The sequence below is a fragment of the Seriola lalandi genome, unplaced genomic scaffold, assembly GCF_002814215.2.
Source record: "Seriola lalandi dorsalis isolate HSWRI2012SDOR001 ecotype SW California unplaced genomic scaffold, Sedor1 jcf7180002054835, whole genome shotgun sequence".
Taxonomy (NCBI): domain Eukaryota; kingdom Metazoa; phylum Chordata; class Actinopteri; order Carangiformes; family Carangidae; genus Seriola; species Seriola lalandi.
This window is the reverse complement of record NW_019525388.1, coordinates 668,512-682,273: the sequence shown is the minus strand read 5'-3', so window position 1 is coordinate 682,273 and position 13,762 is coordinate 668,512. Positions and strand designations below refer to the sequence as shown.

Here is a 13,762-nt window from a genome sequence, read left to right as displayed (position 1 = left end):
GGGGGGGGTAAAGAAGGAAATATTGTTAGTAAAAATAGTCACAGTACAGTCATGAACCTGGAAGGATTAAATCTCTGCAACCTTAAAAGGGTTTTACATTACAGGCAACTCCATTTAATGGATGGAAAGGTAATTTCATTACATTCTACAGTATGGGCAGAAATACATTAGCCAAATTCATTTATTGTTCGAAATGTTACAAAGTTCCCACAATGTACAGGGACAGTCACAGTCAAAATGTTACACATGTTCCCATGGAGCTTTGCAGTTGTTAACATATTTCAGGCAGGGCGTGGACTACACTTTAGCATTTCCCTTCACGGTGAGAGAGTGTTCAGACTGAGTCCATAAAAGATGAGTTTTCAGAATCTGCACATCAGCCAACCCTTTCATGCCCCCCCCGTCAAACGGCCCATGGTCTTATCTGGGATCTTCTTATCGTTATTATACATGCTCGCCATTTTCATTAGTTGCTTTTTAGAGAGAGCAGTGGATCAAATTGATTTGTCACTCGCCTACGTCAAAACAGAAATAAGACCAGGTAGTGGGAGTTTTACAACTGTAAATGTGAAACCAACGAAGAGGTGATAAAAACAAAGAAACAATCTTTCTTTCACGCTCTGTAAGCTCCAATGATCACACAATTGTATTTAGCTTCATCCCAACAATCAACCACTTTCACATTCCACATCATCAGAGGTTAAAGTTCTGTGTCGCTACACGTCGGAGCCGTCCTCCAGTAAAAGCGCATCCATGCTAGCTAACCTGGATCGCCTGGTAGCTCACTTCCCATATCCAGTAAAAACCCCTCCCCTTCTTTTTTTTCCCCTTAACATCTACACTGATCTCATACACGGCCTCTCCCCTTTATTCAATTTTAATATAAAAACTTTAATATAGAACTGCATCTCCACAGTGGTGGATAAATATTTTATGCTCTATGGTTCACGGATGACAATTTAGGAAACAGCTGAAAGTATGAAGACAGACAGCGGGGGTGGGGGGGGGGACCAGTGACATTGCAGTTATGTCTGGACGTGTGCCAGTTTTTCTTTGACCTTCCAGATGCACACGAGGGTTTACTAAGACTCACTTGCACTCTTCATCCAGTAGGTGGAACAGCGCTGTGGGCTTCTTGCTGATCAGGTTGATGCAGCCTGTATTGTCAATGTAGTCGATGTTTCGCCAGCTGATGCCCTCTGCCCTGTACTCCTCCTGCAGGGGAACATAGTGCAAACAGAGAGCTCAGTGTTGGTACTTCTGCCAGTAAAACCTTTTCTCTGCATGTCTCACTGTAAAAAAAACAACAACAATATTAGGTGCCTTATTCCATCACATTTGCCTCAAATTTATATGTAACTTGTATTTAAATATATTGGTTTGCATTTTTGTGCTTTTAAGCATATGGAAAACGGACAAAGAAGATTTAAAGTCAGTTTCAAATTCACACACAGCACGTGTAGCATCAAAGACAATATCTCTTGGCACCCATAAAAATATTAATCATTAACATGCCATTGAGAACAGACAACCAGTCCTATGTGGGTCAGGCTGTTTTAAATTTTACAATCAAAGCAACAATGCTGTTTGTATGCATGCTTTCATGTTGGCTGGATCTCTCTGGGCCTCTTGGTGGTTTAATAATGAGAGAAGCATTAAGTGCATTTATCATTGTTCTTCCCCATATATGTTATTTTCCTGTGTTCCTGGGAAAGAGATTTAACCAATAAAGACCTCAATCCAGGGGAGGTTTAATAAAAATCACTGGAATCTCCTTTTCTTTTGTCTCTTCTCTTCTTACCCTGAAGTCAGGAGGTGGAAGAAAGAAAGAAAAAATCAAGTTAATTACTGCTGCTTACACCACTTGTGTGCTGGGAGCAATAAACTTCATGGGCAAGAATATCTTAAAAGGGAAGATAATCCTTTTCTCAGTGTTTGGTAAAAATTAAACCGAACGGCTGAGTGCTGATGTGAGCAAAGTTTTGCTTGCTACAATCAAACAGAGCAAATTTTTTTGTCTAGCCATTCTTATACAAAAAAAAAAAAGAGTTCGACATTTCATTAACATTGCAGCAGCGTGAGAAGCAGTAGTGCCTTTTTCAGTCATTTGTTGCTGGTGCTGAGATTTCTCCATGCAAACAATCCAACTGATTCCATTCAACTCTTATCAACAAAACACTTATCTAACTGTTGGTAAGTAAACACATTCTTGGGCATCAGCTGTTGCTCCCCTGCTAAAAAGCACAGCTGGTTCATCCTCTTGTTACAAAATCAGAGGGAGGAAATGCCCCCCCCCCCCAAGAGTTTTACGAGACATACACCAGGGTTCAGTCTGTTAAAAAAATACCATTTATCCTTAACATCTACTGAGACATTTAAAGCAAGTGTACTGTGAACTGAACTGAGCAAGAGTGTGTTTTATAGCTTATAACCTTCGCTTTTCATTTGTATGAAAAGAAATGTATTGTTTCTCTTCTTTAAACAAAAATGGCACTGTCCTGCTTTAAAATCAACCATCCTGGAAAATTAACTTAAGATTCACCAAAACTAACGTATGTATTTTGTCATTTTTTTGTTGAGGAAACAGATATAGTCCTTGCCAGAAAACTCACAGTGACAGTTTTCACTCTTTCAATAAGACGCACACAGGCTGGAAACTAAAAAACAAACACCTGTGCAATATAATCCAATAAAACAAACCTGGAATAAACATGTGTGACACTCTCAATATTCAAGTCGTGTGTCACATGGCTGCTGACTCACCTCCTTTGGTAATCACTGCGCTGTGGTTTGTGGCATGCGTTGTACTGCACTTCATTATATTGTACATGATACTGTATCCACCCCCTCAAAATGCCTTTGGATCATCTTCCTATAAGTGATGTGATTCACTCAAAGTTTGACAAGAAAGGAAACTGTAACAAGTCTTTTCATCATCATCATCTTCATTCTCTGAAGATTTCTTTCGTTTCGTCTTTGCAGTTTCTGTTAATAGTGTGTGATCAATGTTGCCCAATAATCATATCATAAACAACAGCCCATAACTGTAGACCAGGGTGTGAAACTGGCTTCAGTGGAAACAAGAAGCGAGCCAGCTCTTGGTCAGCCTATCCTTGTTGAATCATTTTCAGAGGTTTTCAGGCTGCCTCAGTGTTCTACATGGATTTTTCCACACACACAACTAATGCTTTACTGTACTGTACCTCAGCTATTATGAATTCCTAAGCTCTCCAGTTTCCTCTGACCGAGACGTTGGTAGAGTTTTAATCGACTTTTGTAACATCAAAAGAAACCTGTTTAAAAGATTAAACTTAAAAACTGAAAACTGTGGATTTTATTCTGTCACTGGCCTGATAAAATCCAAGATGACTGATAAAAGCTGTAGCTTAAAAGCTGTAGTGACAGTTTGATCCATGGAAACATTAGAAATCAATAGGAGAACTGATCATTTCACAGGCCTGCTCATGTGCAGAGTAACCGGGTGCTGCGGCGGTCGATATATTGCGAACCAGCGTGTCAGGGTTGGCTTGGTGTATGTGGCTGCATCTTTGCGAAAATGTCAAACTGAAGTTCAAAGTATAGATGAAGATCACCAGTGTGACTTTTGTCTTTGGCAGTGTGACAACTGTGTGCTGCTGCATGCCCGCAGAGATTTACCCATCAGGAAGTGGATGGACATCAGGTTCTGTCCTTTATCTGAGCGAGTGGCTGTTGTTTCATCCAAAACACTCAATGACAATAGCCCACATCTGCACGAAGTGAACACGCACAAGAAAAGAAACTTACCCCTGAAAATACCCCTGACCTCTGGGTTTGAATAAAGATTTTAAATTTGTGAAGGCCCCGTGTTTAAGCTGTAACAGGGTGAAATGGAAGTAATGGGGAGCGGATGATATAAAGACAAAATCTGGAGGATCAGGGAAATCCAAAAGGACTGCTAGGGAAAATGGTCATGTATCAAAAAGAAAAAAAAACAAAAACAAGTTCTACATCGTCAAGTTTGCAGCACAAACACGAAAAAGAAGACGCAACACACAGAGGCTGCATTTAAAGAGAACATCTTTGTTTGAGGCTGGATCTACTATGACCTGGGTTAGCGCAACAACCAGTAGCACAGGAAGTACTGTGGGATTCTGTGAATTATCAACAAATACTGCAAGCTGAAGTCTCAAAGTCAGTGGGGAAAAAAAGAAAAGAAGTAGGATATTACACGATTGTGATCCTAAACATACCTTAAAATCAACCATGAACTCCTTAAATATACTACTAAGATTAAGGTTTTTCGCAAAGGCCGTTACTGGCCCCACAGTTTACTATTGAAATATTTAATCTGATCTCAAACATGTTTTACAAGTGAAGCTGTTTCCAAGCGCGAAGTCTTCTACAAGGACGGGTGACAGGAATGTTTCACAAGAATGAAAAGAGTGTTTGCAAGTTACAATAAATATTTGGGGGTAAAGGAATTGCCGAGTGACTGCTGCCTTAACATTTGTACATGTTCACGACTGTTCCCTGCAGAGGTTGCATTAAAACTATGAAGACTTTGATACTGTAATTGTCAGGACATTGTTTAATTCAGTTCAATAGCTCATGTGAAGAACAAACATCTAGTCCTTAAAGGGGCTATTTATAAGTTTGCTCTACCGCCGAATGTGGGTTCAAGAGGTTATAACACGACGCTATATCTTCAGGGCAGATTGGAGGCTGCAGTGAGTCGCTATCGGAAAGTGCCGAGACGTGCCGAGGCTACCTTGTTAGTGTGCTAACTTCAGTAAAAAAAAAAATAGAAGTGATAGAGACAAGAGTTAACATTGGTGTTGCTTTCCACCAAGAGACAGCTCTTGGTGAGTAAAGACATGAAGTTTGATGCTGAACTCGCAACGTTTCTTCTAGACTGGTAAGTAAACGGTTGTAAATGCTAACACTGTAGCAATAGCAACGTTTACAAATAGCTTGTTTAACCTTCAGAGCAATGATCAAGAATCTAATTTACCTTAGCTTCCGGGGCAAAGAAGTCTTTGAAGTCTCGTTTCATGACATAAATTTAAAGTGGATGCCTTGACAGGGTTTGTGAACAAATGCCTCAAACAGGAATGACTGAGAACACAGACCTTCATGTCTTTAAGTCGTGAACTGCGTGGAAGCTTTCAAGCAACTCAAGCCATTAAAACGTGTCAGGACAGGCCTGCTGATTCGGTCAATTTCAAGGTAAACACAATGTTTAACTTACAGGCAAAACCTACAGATCAGGACTTTCAAAAGCCCTTTGAAGTTAATCAGCTCACTTAAGAGAACATACATCCAGAGTCGGGGTGGTCACAGTGGCGTGAGTTGAGTCATACGGTTGTCAGGTTCTCAGTAAACCCTCTTGCATAATGTGCTGAAGAATTTCTTCATTGTTTCAGTGTGATTGTGATGCATGGGCTCTGTGCGGGGTGATAAGGATGAGGGATTTCCTTGGAAATGGTCACAGGCAAAAGAACTTAAGCGGATAGATCTATGGTACGTTAAAATAATAGTTGCAGTAATACAGTAGTTCAGAGGTTTAGCTCCCCGCTCAAAGAGGCTGAGCCTAATAATCGTCGTCCCGCAAAAGAATATTTATTTAAGAGGCATTTCACCTGTTCGAGCTTGAAGATGTGCTGGTTGAAGTAGTGTTGGAGACGTTCATTGGCAAAGTTGATGCAGAATTGTTCGAAGCTGTTGTTCTCGTAGTCTTCAAAACCAAAAATGTCGAGCACTCCGATGGACAAGATCTAAGGAAGACCAAACCAAACACAATGTGACAGAATTAAAGCTTTCATCCCAAATTGTTGCTCATCCATGTTGGTTCTTGAAAATCCTGACAATTTCATGAGTAAAGGAAGTAGGTTTCCAAACAAAATATAATATATAAAACTGAAGCTGAATTAACAGTTATTATTTTTTAAAGTTTCCATGCTGGAGAATTTTCTAAAACAGACTGACCAGGTCGCTCACACACAGCAGCTCTTGTCTAATATACTTGTACCGTCCTACCTTGGTGGTGTCCTCCAGGTCCTTGTTGTTGAGCAGAGCGTGGTTGATCCTGAAGACAATCCAGTCAAAGAGAGCACTGTACAGCGACTTTGCCATGGAGTCTCGCACCGTGCCAGCCTGGATGTGGACAAGTATACGGTATCTATTTAATATAGCCAGAAAAATATGCTCAAGCAAATCATGGATCTACTCCATGGCTATGGGGCATTGAAAGAATTTCCCCTCCCCACAGAGGAGGAGGTCTGGTTTATAAACTATTGAGGAGAGAAGCTTTCTGGATATAGGCTACACACTTTAACACAGTTGAACCACAACTGATGCTTGGCCCCCCCCTCAGACATTACTCCTGACTCACCCCCTCAAGTTCAGTGTCCCACACATCTGTATTACACATTACAGTTTGGCCTTGAATGCCTAGTGTTGTGCAGGTCCAGCATAAAAAAAACAACAATGAATAGAAAGAAAAAAAAAAACAGATTTATATATAAAGACATCTCACAGACAACACTGACCTCGTATGAAAACCGTTGTGAGTCAAGATGATGTACAGACAGTTATAGTTCTACTTTACAACCAATCGTTTACAGTTTGACCTGAGAATAAATCACATCCTCACAGTCCTGTCAGAAACCACTGTGCTCAGAGCTCATGATGGAAAACAAGAAATAGTGCATCCTAAAAATGTAAAAAAGCAGATAACAAAGACATAAGAGGAACAGTTGTACTGCACTTCCCCAAACACATCTCCGACATTGATTTTCTCTGCTGAAACTTTGGCACAGAAGGCCAACGTTGCAGACGACACGCTGGCTGACCGCACAGTGCCACAGCAGGCCGTCCCGGGGCCATTATTACTGTCATTCTCCAGCCTAACACTCATCAGGTCGACTCATGAGATCTGCCAATCCGATCTAGTGTGGCACAGACGGTGTGCGCTGCCAAGCTCTGATGGATGAGGCTGCAGAGAGGTAGCATTTCAGTCATGACCTAATGGAAATATTAGCTTTGACCGGCTAAACATAGACTGTATAAACTAAATGTACAGCCTGTGAGGCTTTGCTGCTGTGAAGACCAACATGATATTCACATCACAAACATGAAATATTTGGAAGACATAGAAATAGCCTATGTCACATTAGTTACAATCATATTCATAAACTTTATGTTTATGAATAGTACTTAAAGTCTGGGTTGGACTGAGAAAGAAGAGTGCGCTTTGTCGGAGTTGTGTTTTCTTTCATGACCACAGGGATTATTTGACAAAAGCTTCCTTGTCAAGTTATTGAGAGAAACTTTCTAATTCCCGTATCCGCTGGAAAGATTTGACCTTGCAGCAGCAAAGTTGAGCCACGGTCCTCAGAAAGCAAAACAAACCACAGAGTTGCTACTCAAACTTAAAATTCCTTTGTTTCTAAATAATTAACCGGGATATTTTTAGCCATCGAATCAGACCAAATATGCCTTCCATGAGTCAGGACAGATATTATTTTGAACTCCACACATATTGTGGTCTAATGACTCATAAGCTTTTCATTATTTAGAGGAAGTTGGACTTAAAACATTGAGAGGGAAATGGCCTCGTGAGCAAATGGAGAGAACTCATTACAGAGACGCTCAGATTTCTCTGAGGTTTTCGAGTGTGTGATTTCAGTCAACAGGCAATGAGACTGTTGTGACTGTGACTGAGCAATATTTACACAGAGACCACCCAGTATGCTACCAAAACAATCACTGTTTGTTCATATGAAATGGCTCCTAAATATCAAACAAGCCTTTATAAGGTTACTTTTGATGGGAACATGTAACACACCATCATCTCTTGGGAGAGTTTACGTTAAAATACTGATGAGACAGTTTGCACTGGAGAAAAAAGATCATCATTTAACTCAACTCTCAGTATGTGTATAAGCAAAGATTTCATGGTTTATATTAAATATTTAAGCACTGCTGCGAAATTGTGCAATGCAATATCTACATGTATAAAAACAACTTCACTCAGACTGACAGGCTTGTTACAGTGTGCGTCCACGTCGCTCCCTCTCTCCTCTCTCAGACGGGTCTCATCCACAGACCATGACGTGCGCTTGTTTTTGGGAGCAGGGGTTTAAATGAAAACTGTAGAAGGGCCCTTAAATGCCTTCCCTTTCTCTCCAAACAGACTGAAGGACTTTGTGCATGTGTGCGTTTGTAAGTGTGCACTGGTGTGACTATGCGCACGTGTGGCCACAGACTGAGAGCTGCAGAGAGAGGGAGAGAGAGAGTGAGAGAGAGAGAGAGAGAGAGAGAGAGAGAGAGAGAGAGAGAGAGAGAGAGAGAGAGAGAGAGCGAGAGAGAGTGTGTTACTGCACACTGTCCTGTAAACATGGCTGGGTCAGACTGACTAGCCATGACTGCAGCGCGGTTATTGAGTTGGCAAAGTGCCTTTAGTCGCATAACTGAGTATGAGACTTTAGTCTAACTTGGGAGAACTGCAGATACGTGTGGTTCTTTAGGTATGGCTGTTTTGCTGTGTGCCAATTCCATAACACATAGATGTACTTACAGTATTCGGTATGTGTTGCACAATTTTGCGGGCAGTATGTATGGGACCGACGACAGGAAGTGATACAAGGCTTGCACCATTCGACATCAATACTTTAGACACAAAATATCTTTATAAAAATGTAATAGTTCGTTTTCGTTTCCTAAAAGCTTCATCTATACCACTTTACAATGTGCGCCCCATTCACCCATTCATGCACACACACATGCACACACACACACACACACACACACACACACACACACACACACACACACACACTGATGGCAGCGAGTGACCATACAAGGTGCAGGCCTGACATTTGACACACCAAGAACGCTTTGACATGTGCACAGCAGGGAACGGGGTTTGAACCACCGACCTGGTGATCAGGTGATTGCTTGGAAGAACCACAACTGTTTTCTGGTGCTGGAGCTGTTTGACCACCATCCACAACAAGTGTAATTTTTTGAAGAGAGTGAGCAACTCATCCTTTTCCATTTTGCACTGCATTGTGGGACAACAGTGTACAACAACGGTACATCCAAAAATAGTAGTTTTTTTGTTTTACTTTGCCATTTTTTCAGTACTAACACACAACATTTTGATTCAGTGGTTTCCTACATCCTGATTGGTGCACAAAAGTAAATGACATCACAACTTTATAACTGATGCTGGAAAACAACTGTAGTCTCACCTCAGAAAGTTTGTAGGGGACAATCAGCTTCTCTCCCACAGTAACTGTCTTCCGTGTCGTCAGAGCTTCAAACAGCATCTCCTCTCTGACCTGGTGATGGCAGCGAGGGGGAAATAAGTTAAGAGTTTGACTTGTTCAGAAGAAACCTGACCTTTCCTTTCCAAGCTGCCTGTCATTTTTGACAGTGGTTGGGGAATTGAATGCTGGGTTGAAGGACTGCTTTAAAAAAAAAACTAGCAATGTGCTCTCTCATGAGAAACATCTCCTCAGTCCTTTTCTCACAAACATCGCTTCAGTTCACAGAATGAAGAGATGTGACAATTCAGAACAAACACAATAATGAGGGTTAACATGTTAAGAGTCAACTCACTACAAAAGCTAATGATCGACACACAATAATTATCTTTCTGAAACAGCATTACAAGGATAACTACCGACTGTCACTTCAGTGGAATCTCTGCAGGATATAATATTAACATCAGGGCTCCATGTGTACATGTAAGTGTTTTCACAACTAGAGGCTCCAAAGGAAATTGGCTAAACACTTTGTTGTACTTCATGTTAACTGGGAATTTGTGCAGCTGGCATGTGTGCATGACAAAAATCGAAATAGACTAAAAGCATTTGACCCCGCCAACATTCACAAAAGGTTCCCATATTTAAACTATGGAACTAATAATAACTAATTTATATCATATTTTATAAACGTGAAATTGTGGAGAGACGATATAGTTTTATGTTGTTTTATTTTGTAATGTTTGGCAGTACAAAAAAACAAAACCCAGGAAAAAAAACAGAGAGGCAATCAGAGCAGGCGTGTCATGTAGACTTTGACACCATCTGTTTAGAGAGAGTGCAGCATAATAACTCCCAGCATTACGCTTTTCCCCGTACCTCCAGCAGTTCTGAGACGACAGGCAGCACCTCTGGGTTACAGATGTCTATCGAGTCGTCCCTGTAGGTTTTCCTCTTGTAGCCGATGTTGCCCAGGTGAAGGATAGCCGACAGTAGGGAGAAGATCCTGCACAACGGTTGAGGAAAAGTTTAAGAGATGCCGCGCTGGAAACATACTGTGGGACCATCTGTAGCTGCAGTCACTGTCAATCTATTGAAGCCTTTGATTTTATTTGATTGAAATAATGATAGAAATGAAAATTCGTTGCGCACAGAATTACACACGGGGAGTAAGCTCAGCATGTGAGTGTGATACAGTGAGTGAGAACAGCTAAATGTCTTTAACTTGACAGAGTGAAATGCATGTACAACGGGTAATAGCACAGACAAATTAACCATCTGTCGACAAGTTATGTATTCATTGGTATTTATGTGACTGCTGCTGAATTGTGGGTAACACACCGCTTTCTTATTTGCAAAACAAAACTGTCACCGTCACCGGGGACTATTTGAGTTTATCTTATCACACACTCGTTGCAGTTACATGCGCGTGTGTGTCTGTCACTCACTGTTTCCGCGTGGCAGGAAGAAAGCCCACCATCTCCATGGCCAACTGAAGCCTCTCAAAGTCATGCTTCAGGTCCTCTCCTTCAACAGTGAAGCAGTCCTGTAGGAGAAAAAAGAAATAGAAAAAAGAGAAGCAGTGAGCGGGTGTTGTCAGGCTGACAGCAGCTGTTACGACACAGCGCCCTGGAAGCCAGAAGAGCTAATGACAAGTCGCTACGAAGTTTAGAAAGACTTACCAAAGACTGTTGACATACACAGTGCCCAAATGTTTTTAATGTTTACAGAGTGTCTTGCAAGGATACTTAAAATAGTTTCTTCGTTTACTTTGCAGCTGAAACAAAAAACGGCAAAAGTGGCCTGAAGCAGACAAATTGAATGACTCATACTAAAGTAAGCTATCATTAAGAAGCTTGGGGGTCAAACAAAAGAGCAGCACTCCAGTCTGATGTGCAGAGCATCTAGTGAACAGCGGCGTGTGCAGCTTCTGCTCATGTGGTGGAAAAATCGAGTCTGGCTTCCCCTTTAGACCGATCCACAGAAATTTGCCGAGTTGGCAGAAGAAGCTGAGAATCTAAGGGTTTGCCTGTGTTTGAGAGACGGGTGGCAAGTTCAGCTGACAAAGGAGGAGACTGATTTGATGCAATAACAGTGATGTGTGCAGACAGGTGCTAGTTTTTTTTTACACGGTACATGTAATACAGGTGAAGTGCAGACATTCAGCCTCACCAACACTCAAATACACACACTAAATAGCCTGTGGACAGCTTGTTCTTAAACCCAGTTTAATAGCTGTAGTGGAGCCAAAAAAAACGTTGGCATGTCCCTGGTGTCCGTTGGTAGAAGAAGAAATCCTCTGTACCTTTATTTTTACTAAAAAAGTACAGCATCACAATTCAGAAATAGCCCATTACAAGTAAAAGCTCTGAATTCAGACTTTTACTTAGGTAGAAATATGGATTCATCAGCAGCATAACAACATTATTAAGTATATATATATATATATATATATGCGTGTGTATTGATTTGTAAGGAGGATTAATGTTGTAGCTGGATGAGGTGGAACTCATTTTCACAACTTTATATACTGTTGTGCAGTTTAATCTATAATAATGCATCATATGTTTTGTAAGTAAAACATACAGTAAGTAGTAAAGTAGAAAATACAACATTAACCTCTGAAATGTAAGTATAGTAGCCTATTGGCTCTTTAAAGCAGCTTGTTTAATAAAACTATTATGTAGCAACCCAATGCACATGCGGAGGAGTAAACATCTGGATAAATCTGGATCTGGATTAGTTGTTAATGACGAGAGGAGGAGTTTTCCCAGACTAGGAACACATGCTTTGATGCAACTATTTCACTGTGTCTTTCACTACGTTCACCCACCGTAATGTGAGCTCTGCTCTTTGCTTTTTGAGCTCATTCCACCATGGCTGCCATAATTATCACATACCGATTCCTCAGAAAGACAAACATGAGGCTCACACTCAGACCAACTTGCCTCCTTTTCTCTGACAGAAACTTGTGACCTATTAGTGACTCTGGTGTTACATTTCCATAGCAAGGAAATCTAAATTTATTTCAAATATTCCCTCATATTGCTCTAACTTGAACTTCTTTCAAGTGAAAACTTTCAATATAGTCACAAAAGACGTTTGAGGATTCCAGATGTTATACATTTTTTTACACACACTGGCGTTGTCCAGCATTTTCTATTATCAATTTCTATTGTCAGAGTTTACATAAACTGCATTATGCATCTCACAGTATTATCATTATTAAAAAAAAAAAGTTTATGATTTAGTCAAACTGTTACATACAAGTATTAATAAACAGAGAGCTCAGTGCCCACCACAAAACCAAACCCAGTGCAAATCATAAAATACTTTTTTGATCATTGACATCATTCAATCAAAGTATTTCTACTGCAGAGCGGCAGGTGTGATTTGAATCAGAGCCAATGATTCACAGGTGAAGGTGTGCCTTTGGGCAAACAAATGTGGCAACTCAGTGGTATCAGCATGTAAATATACTGTAGCTCGGTCACTGGCTGGTTGGTGAACAATGGAGCTCTGATATATCATTTAAATTTATTGTAGAGAAGTGAGCTGTGGCTTGTTCGTTCAGGATAAACGTTCACTCTGCTGTTCCTCTTGAACTTATTAACTGTGATGATTTGACTGCCGAGCATCTATCTCAACTTCACCTTCATGTGTTCCTGAACATTTAAGTCCCTCAGACAGTTGCACACGTACAAGTGAGTTGGGAGGATGAGATGCCAGGGTCTCCACGTCTTTTATACTATACTAGAGACCAAGGGATCAAACAATCCGGGATCACCAACAGCAGTGGCCTCAGTTTACATTGGTTCACACAAGTTAGCAGACTTACTTTGTCCATCCAAAGTCTTTGTTGAAGTTATGAAGTTATCATAATTCCAAGTTTCTGACTTGTAAATGGCATTGACATCATCGTCCGAGTCATAAATACAACTGGGAAACTCTTGTATGTCTGACTTGGCACAAACAGAAATGAATGTGTGTTATTTTGAATTAAGAGAATCATTCAAAATTACCCACATTTTTTTCTGTGACTTAGCGAGGACCTCATCTTCAGCAGGGAGGATTTCATTATCAATACTAGAAAATGTCAATAATCAAAAAAGTCACACAGGCTAGAGCAGCACAGGAGGCTGCAGTGGCCAGGATATGACTAGACATACCAACATAACTCAGAGAAGCAGCGCAACAGGGAAAAGCAAAAACAAACACAGCTAAAATAAACAGTACCCCAAACCAAACTAGGAAATATCCAAGGAGCGACAAAATAAGCAAAGGAGGGGCAGGGAAGGAGTGCGCAACTGTGCAGGGGAAAGTGAGGCTGGAGCTGCAAGTGCGCAGGTGACTGAAAATCTACTTGTTGCGGTTTGTCCGACACGTACAGACACACACAGCTGATACTGACCGGTTCACTCTCACAGTAACTGTCCCAGTGCGGTTGGTGCGTTGTCTTTGTCATCTGGAAATGTCAAGGCAGAGTTTACAGAGGGAGGGGAGGGGCAGGG

The 13,762-nt window shown here is 40.9% G+C and overlaps 1 protein-coding gene across 7 annotated transcripts in view; it reads right to left on the bottom strand.

The window, feature by feature from the left end:
* The window catches only part of myo9aa (myosin IXAa), a 100,893-nt gene that overhangs the window by 28,185 nt on the left and 58,946 nt on the right, over positions 1–13,762 (bottom strand). For 6 of the 7 annotated variants that reach the window (XM_087179423.1, XM_023426679.2, XM_023426680.2 and 3 more), the window contains exons 6-12: positions 13,663–13,716; positions 10,700–10,797; positions 10,131–10,257; positions 9,237–9,326; positions 6,019–6,135; positions 5,622–5,756; positions 1,094–1,215 (exon numbers count right to left, since the gene is read on the bottom strand). In XM_087179423.1, the coding sequence (XP_087035549.1) occupies positions 1,094–1,215; positions 5,622–5,756; positions 6,019–6,135; positions 9,237–9,326; positions 10,131–10,257; positions 10,700–10,797; positions 13,663–13,716 (743 nt within the window). The remainder of the gene's footprint in view (positions 1–1,093; positions 1,216–5,621; positions 5,757–6,018; positions 6,136–9,236; positions 9,327–10,130; positions 10,258–10,699; positions 10,798–13,662; positions 13,717–13,762) is intronic. The other variant, XM_087179421.1, reaches the window with a different exon arrangement.